The 8,457-nt window shown below is 35.5% G+C and overlaps 1 protein-coding gene across 1 annotated transcript in view; it reads right to left on the minus strand.

Annotated features, from left to right (window-relative positions):
* Positions 1–6,840, minus strand: part of LOC149802146 (activating signal cointegrator 1-like) — a 66,416-nt gene extending 59,576 nt beyond the window's left edge. Inside the window, exons 1-3 of the mRNA XM_089956548.1 lie at positions 6,744–6,840; positions 4,784–4,919; positions 2,985–3,125 (exon numbers count right to left, since the gene is read on the minus strand). Coding sequence (XP_089812674.1) covers positions 2,985–3,125; positions 4,784–4,919; positions 6,744–6,820 — 354 coding nt within the window. The 5' untranslated portion in view covers positions 6,821–6,840. The remainder of the gene's footprint in view (positions 1–2,984; positions 3,126–4,783; positions 4,920–6,743) is intronic.
* Positions 6,841–8,457: the final 1,617 nt, after the last annotated feature.

Below are 8,457 nucleotides of genomic sequence, written 5' to 3' on the forward strand. Positions count from 1 at the left end.
CACAAATGACAAACTGCATTATGCTAGTCACATAAGATAAACCACCACTGTACTACACCCTTGTCACATGAGATAAACCACCCTTATACTACACCCATGTCACATAAAAATCCTCATTAAACTACACCCTTGTCACATAAGATAAACCACCATTATACTACACCCGTCACATAAAATAAACCCCCATTATACTCCACCCTTATCACATAAGATAAACCTCCATTACACTACACCCTAGTCAAATAAGACAAACCCCCAATATACTACACCCTAGTCACATAAAATAAACCACCCATTATACTATACCATAGACACATAAAATAAACCTCATTATCCTACACCCTAGTAACATAAGATAAGCCCCCATTATATTACACCCTTGTCACATAAGATAACCCACCAATTATACTCCAGCAGATCCTGAAAGTATGTATCTATATGGCAATGTGGTGTCTTACCTGCTTAAGCATGTCAGAGGAAACTTGTTATACATGTATGCATCTAAACTTTACTTGCTTTAATTTCAGCATATAGTATGCCAATATCATGACTAGCACTTAAGGGTAAATCAGTTATATTATTAAAGATTTAAAATTATTGAGAATTGGAGAATTTGTGAATTTTTCACTTGCGGTGTGAATCCATGAATTGCTGAAAAAGTCGTGAAATTCACTCCAAAATCATGAGGGTTGGCAGCTATGCTTGAGGCTTCCATCAAGAAGGTGACAACAAGTAGAGGTGGCTTGATAAACAGGATTCTGCACCATCTGACAAAACTTGAATCACCCAACTGTTTCACAGATTAACGTTGATCCAAGCTTGATGAAAAAGGAGGAGCCTGGCAGGGTAAACGGGTCAAAAGTAGGAGGTGTATGACAGCCTTTAACTGTTGTATTTCAGAACTACATTGTCTCTGAGAATTGCCTCTATTGTAGCCCTGCTGATTGCTGTTTCCTTCTCTGCAATGATTCAGTGCAGGATCTAAAAAAATGGAAGCTTGTGCTGACAGATGTAGAAGCAACTCTTCTGACCTTCTCAATCTGACCTTCCAACAGAAGGGAAGAGACAAACAAGAGGATGTGCAAGGCTGCCACATGGTGTGGTCTGAAGGAAGAATGCAGATGTGCATCACTTCTGACTAAGGAGGCCATCAGTGCATTATCCATGATACGGAATCCCAGGCTCAACCTTCTCCTACCTTGTCAATGAGGAAAAAAACAAATCATCAAGGACAATAGGTCAAGCTGATGTAACATTCCTCACCAGCCTGGAGGTGGCATTGAAAAGAGGGCTTTTGCATTGATAGTGTCAAAAATATTTTCAGAGATGCCTGGCGCAATCTGCAACTTTTGGCAACTGAGACAATGTTATAAATGATGGACTATCGTCATCATTGCCCAAATCCCAAGGTTCTGACATCTGTAGGTAGGGATGACTGGAGATGGAGAACATTTGCATATATTCAGCAAGGTCATCATGTGTGGACACAGCAAGGGACATTGCATATTCATGCATCACAGGCTGAGGTAGCTATGATTCTAGCTTGGTGTTATTTGACTTAGGATTCACAGCCCTCATGGGCAAAGATAAAGGCTTACATCCATTTGAATTCTGAAATAATTCTTCTTCGTCTGTCAACAACAATCTTGATAACAAAATCTTACTTATTAGAGAGAATATGCATGATTCCAACTCTAGGTTGGAATCATCTCTCGCTCCAAAGCAAGTTATAATTAGAATAAATGCCTAAAACAGCAACTGGGAAATTCTATAAGTGAAAATGTGTGTTGCTGTCGGAACTAGGACAACAAATATATTAATAAATTCACCTGATGTTTTTTTAGTCCAAATCATTTTTGAACCATACAAAGCAATATCTTGACAGTACTACTGGAAATAAATTGTGGATGATTAAAAGTTATAGAAGTTACAGAATAACAGGATTGTCAGGAGGACATCTTACAGAATGAAAACAAAAGCAAAACCTTGGTTTATGCTGGGTATAATGGCAGCCACCGAGCAGGCAACAAGGGGAGTTAACCTGTAAGAGTTGCTTCCCTCTGTATACATAACATACAGACATGTTTTTCATCTTTCTGGGATGGCAGCAAAGAAAGTAATCCTATAGTAATGTGATATGGAAATCTATTTGATGCAGAAATATATTGTGTGCAACATGTCTTAATCACCAGATGCATCTTCCACACACATTTGGTGGTTGTGGTCGTATGCAAATTGTTGAAACCTGAGCGCATACTTTCTTAAAAGCAATGTTCAAAATCAGAGAAAACGAGTCCTGGTGACCAGTGCTCATGTGAGTAGAACACATTGCAATTTGATCCAATACATAACTGAAACAAATAGTAATTAAATCCTTGAATGCAGGTAACTGTGACCCAATTTTAGTATGCACAAAATGTTCACTGAAATATGCGCCAAAAATGTAAGTTTGGTGCCAATACAAGTATTAGTACAATATTTACAGTACCAACGGGAAAGATGAAGACAATTTTTAAGAAAGCTTAATAAATCCTAGAAAGTAGGCAACAATAACACCATCTGATGCATCAAACATATCTATCCTTAGATGCACCTTTCAAGCAAATTTGGCCGCAATAGGTGATAAGATATTGGAATTATAGTCTGGACATAATTTTTATACTTTCTTATTGCTGGAAAATAGGTCAAAGAGGCCTAGTTTTGGAGTCTGACAGATTCATCTTCCGATGCTACCTACCTACCACCGGCAAGTTTGATGTCTGTGGGTGCTATAGAAGTTATAGCATGAACAAGAAGAAAACACAGCTGTACAGATGTAAGGACTGACGGATGGACAAAATAATCCTCAATACTGCCTATTTCTTTAAGCTGAGATGTACAAGATTACTATATTTCATGCCTGAAAAATGTTAACCACCCATTGAAAAAAAATTTGCTACATGTATGCACAAAAAGTCTGGACTCAATCCAATAATAATCTTTACTTCTGAAACACTGCTATTCACGAAGCCATTGGCTATGTTCAACTTCTGATGTGAGTCTTTGGTGTTCCCATTGTAGTAATTTGTCTCTGTTTTGTCCTTTCCAGGATAGTAGCTCTCATCTTCAGTTGATTTCTTGTAGTACTGAAAGAATAAGAACATCTAAACTTTAATTCAATTTTGCTAGAAAATTCAGAATTAATTAGTATCATTTGTCTGATTGATAAAATGGGACAAGTTAAATCATTACTAAATAGTTCTTCACAAAAATGTCTTCCTGACTCTCTGTAGCATATTTCTTTTTCTCCTTAGTAGATAAGCTTTGAAATAGTGTAGGTATCAGTATGATACAATGTATAGTGTAGGCATCAGTATGATACAATGTATAGTGTAGGCATTAGTTAAATACCTAGGTACTTAGTTCCAATTATGAGTTGACATTGGTACAGTATATTGGCAACTGCCTTATAAAAACTGGCTAATGACAATAATTTGGTAATAGTTGGTTAAATAATCAAAAGCAAACACAAAATGTAACTGATATTTAAAGAATTAAATCATCTACTTTTTCAAAATTATTCTTTAACGCCATAAGCAGTTTCAAACTGTACTGGAATCAGTTATTAAAGTATTTGCTCCCTCTTACACAAACACTTTTATCTCATTATCAGTAGAAATAAAAAGACAAATTGACACCATACCTGTATTTGTGAAACATAACTAAAAAATTTTAAGGGTAGTTGGTATAATTAGGCATGAAAACTGATGTTCACGATTTAAATAATTGCTGAATTAAGCTGTGGATTAACTCACCAAGATCAAAAGACAATTGGCTTTTGTTTGTGACCTGATGATTAGGGAATGTTAGTAGAACCTAAACCGTTAATCCAAGTTTCCACTGTCCCTTCTCACCCCATTTGAGATATCTGGCAATTTATGTTGGGGTGTGGGGTCAGAGTCTGACTCAATTGCCTAGCGAAAAGTTGGAATTCGCCCCATAAAGCAAAATTCAACAAGCAGCGATATGTCAACGTAGTAGTAATGTGCTATTAAACAAAACATTTAAACATGCTCTATTCCTCATGAATCTGATTTTTTTCCAAGTTGCTGTTTCAGTGAAAGTTTTCTGGTCATTGTTCTTGGAAAAATATGTTGAAACTTATGTTTCCTTTCATTCTTTTACAAATAGTATGTGACTTACATTTTATATTTTTGAACATTTGTACAACAACATTGGGAAGGAGTTTATTGTTGATATCATGTATCTATTGTACCGTTGATGTCATGGTTTGCGAGATTTGTCTAGTCATGTGACTAACAATACAAATGGCAAATTACCTGTCAAATTTCATCAACACTGTACTTTTGTCTCATCTGTTTGTGGATTAAAGACATAATGATCATAATACTCACAACTTCTCAGAAAATAAAATATTTTCCTATCAATTTCATGCAGGTGAGACCCAATATAACATTAAGTTTGCTAGGCCTTCTGTTGGTGGCTACCCTATGTCAACACACATGGTGGTGGCAAATTCCAACTGTACTGATAGGCAACTTACTCTGACCCTACACCCACCATAAATGTCCAAATATCAAAAATGTAATCATGTTATAATGAGGCATGTTAAAGCAGGGCAGAGGTGTAGTTACAAAGTTGATTTGTCAAATTAACCCTTCTACTCTTCTTCACTGGTTTACAGCTCCGAAGAGTTTTACTTTCCAATATAAGGTTTTATTTCACAAATTATGTTCCTGTAATGTTCCTGTGAGAAAAAAGTTCATTATGATAATACACACACCTGCATATTGTTCTGAGACTGTCTCAAACGAGAAAGTAGGTCTGTAATGAACTTCTGTGTTCTTGGGTCTGACCCATCCAAAAGCTCTAGTAGATACTCTTTCAAATCTTCTGCTGTCTCGATAGCCAAAATGTAGCTGAAAATAAATGGTGATTAAAATACAACTGAACGGAATATTTGCATCTAAATACATCATTGAATGTTATAATTATCAAAGTGACATCATACATAAATAGAAAATTCCCTTTTACATGCAAAACCTACTAATTATCAACTGATCTCACTTTTGACTTCTTAACATATGCCTCCAGGAAAATCTATGACAGAATTTCTGATGATAATTAATTAATGCAAAAGTCATGATCATCTTTTGGAAAAAATCGAACAAAACTAAAGCAAATAACTTGAAAGACTTAAGCCCAATCCATTTATACATCACATCAAAAGAAGGCAAGAGTGCAGCCACAATGTGTCACTTTTTACAACATCATTCACTGGATAAAGAATAAATGCCAAAAGTTAGATAAGCAAAGAATATTTGCTGATTTTATGCAAACTGACCAAAAATACTGATATTATTTTGCTTTTACATCTTGACTACAAACAGTAAGATCATGTCTGGTGCCAAGTAGGGGTAATAATTTATAATGCTTATGCCACTCTACGGTCTTCAGAATACAGTGTGACCCCACTACAGCATGCAGTTATAACAAGAATTCAGATATAACATAATCATGGCATGGCTCCTGAAAGTTCATATTCATGTATCTTTCTCTTATGTGAAAACTTTTTTCCTCTTAAAAGTATGCAACAAAAAAATTATCTTAAAAGTAAAAATAATGTGTAAATAGTTTAAAATCATTTTGGGAAGAGATCATGTATGAATTATAAAAAGATCATGTCATAGTTTGTAAACAAGCACGGCCATGTGCTACTGACAACAATACTGTAGTGAATTATTTAGTATCCTGTATTTGTTGACAATGAGATGTAGATCAAATGAGGATTTTATATATATCTTATTTCTGATTTCTAACAGAATTTGACTGAAACATGAATTTTATAACATGATATATATACCTGAATTTATGGATTTTTCATATGCATGTACAGTACTTAAAGCAGTACTACAAGAATGTAAGTTGTTAATATACAATTGTATTTGACTTTTTTGTCTTAATTTAGTCAGAAGCATGCATTTTTGCACCAAGGAAATGACATATAATAAAACCACCAATGTTATGCAAAAGATGTTAATATTAACAACAATAATAATAATAATAATAATAATAGTATCAGTATTTACATAAAAAAATCAATATCTTGCAGAAGTGTTAACTACTAAACTGCATTGGGAATCAATCCTGTAAGACATGCGGAAAAGAAAACTGAAGCATGGGCAGTATCATTAACAAATAAATAACGTGGAATAAACATGTCGCAAAATATGATGATTTTCCTACCCATTTTATACGTTTCTTTAGCAAACTAAAACTAATTTACAACCCAGTGAAATAATCAAGCATCAAAACCATAGTTTGCTTGGTTGTCTTTGCCTGCATCACAGAGTGTTACCTGACACTGATAATGATAAAAAGATTCGTTTCTACGCAGATGCCAGATGTGTGTCTACATTTTATGAGAAATCTGAATAATTTCATGCAAGAATCGACGATTTGTAGGAATGCCAACTGAAGACCCTAACAAACAGGTAAAAAAAACTGGTAATATTTTGCAAGGGAAACTATCTTCTAAATGCATTATCAAACTGCTGTTTCTTCGTTGCGGGACCCACTCAAACCATTCTGTAGCAATCAATCGAAACTGAAATTGCACAATCTGTCAGTGTCAAAACAGTCTTCCCGCACCGGGGTGTTCCTGTAAAAAGAGGTCATAAAAAGTGTTACATTTTATTCCAGTATTACTACATCTTTCCATGACTACTGTATGGATTAGGCACCTGGCATTTTCGTCTGAAGCATCTATTCCTAATTTTGCTAACTCAGCACACATCCAAGTCTCTATCTTCTCCGCCATGCTTACTTCATTCGGTTGCACCTGTTAGTTTTCCTTAAAACTTACTTGAGATTCGGAATGTTCTCGTCTCTTTCTGATGTGAATCGAACCACCCCATGCTCTTCGATCGGAACATTGCTCGGGCATTTCCGTCAAGTCGCGGAATAACCTCGGAATTTATTGTCAATTTGATGTGTTTGGTGATTCGCCCCAGGCAGCATGCACTTAATATGTTGCGATAAAAATATTTTAAAAAAAGACTGACAATGTTCCTATTGTAATTATGCCTCCTTACGATGTCATATTGTGGACTAAGATAATATTTATTTTCCTTTCATTGTTGTGTATCACCACCATTCATTTAGGTGTCGGAAGCTGTTTTCATTGCAGAACACATTTTTGTAACCTTGGATGTCATCCCTTGTCAAACGCAGCTTGTAACATTTCAAATAGTTTTCGGTGCGTGTCAGGGACAGTAACGTAACCCTTCTTACCCTTTGATTAGGTTTAAGAAACAAAGAAGTGTTCCTTTGTTCTTCAAAATCATCCATCCATTTATGTTTTTGAAAATAATAATAATAATAATAATGAGGACTTTGTATACCGCCTAATCTTTAGAAACTCTAAGCGCTTTGCAACATTAGACAACACCTATAAGATAATAAAAAAACATATATAATGATATGATTACAAACACAAACACCATGAAATTAGAAAACATAGAAAAATCATGCTGAGAATATTTAAGGTAGGAAACATTATTAGGTCTTTAAGTTTGTTCTTGCAGTCGAAATAAGTGAGTTTTGAGAGCACTCTTGAATGGGATCACCGTGTCTTTGTGTCTAAGTTCAGTGGGCAATTCATTCCATGTTGCTGGGCCCTGATATGCAAAAGAAGACTGTCCATATGACTTTGTTTTCATAGTGGGAATAATGAGTATACGATTGTCAGAAGAGGAGCGTAAGTATCTTGCTGGTGTGTACACATGGGTGAGGTCGGATAGGTATGTTGGACTAGAGTCCGTCAGTGAAACGTAGCACAGAGAACAAATTTTGTGTCTGATTCTGGATCGAATGGATAGCCAGTGTAGGGTACAGAGCAGCGGGGAGGTGTGCTCTGATCGTGATACTCTAAGTATGATCCGAGCAGCTGTGTTTTGAACTTTTTGAAGTTTTTGGAGTAGATATTGAGATGAACCAGACAGAATTGAGTTACAATAGTCCAGTCTTGAAAGTACTAATGAACACACAAGTGTTTTAGTGGCATCAACTGAAAGATATTTGCGATGGAGCATTCAAACTGATATAAAATAGTTTCTGCGTGAGCCATATTTGCTTTCCTTTTTTCCACAGCTACAGAATACAAAATATTCTTTGCTTTACAAAAAATACACGCAATGCATAATGCACAACTTGAATGTACTTTAAATTTTCCGTCTAAATAAAATAAAAACAATGGAACTGTCCAATTTGATACATATGAAGAAGAAAAAAAACAGTACACCAACCCTACGCAGAAATTGCATAGGTCAGCGACTGAGCAAAACTGCAGTCGGGAGATCTATGGGAATTTAAGATGGACCGGCACTCTGGCCTCATACTAGAATTTAATGTGGAGAAGTATTCTGGCCTCAAAACGAAATTTAGCAGGATAAAAGG

This window comes from Sinohyriopsis cumingii, chromosome 4 (assembly GCF_028554795.1).
Source record: "Sinohyriopsis cumingii isolate HCF-2022 chromosome 4, ASM2855479v2, whole genome shotgun sequence".
Lineage (NCBI taxonomy): Eukaryota > Metazoa > Mollusca > Bivalvia > Unionida > Unionidae > Sinohyriopsis > Sinohyriopsis cumingii.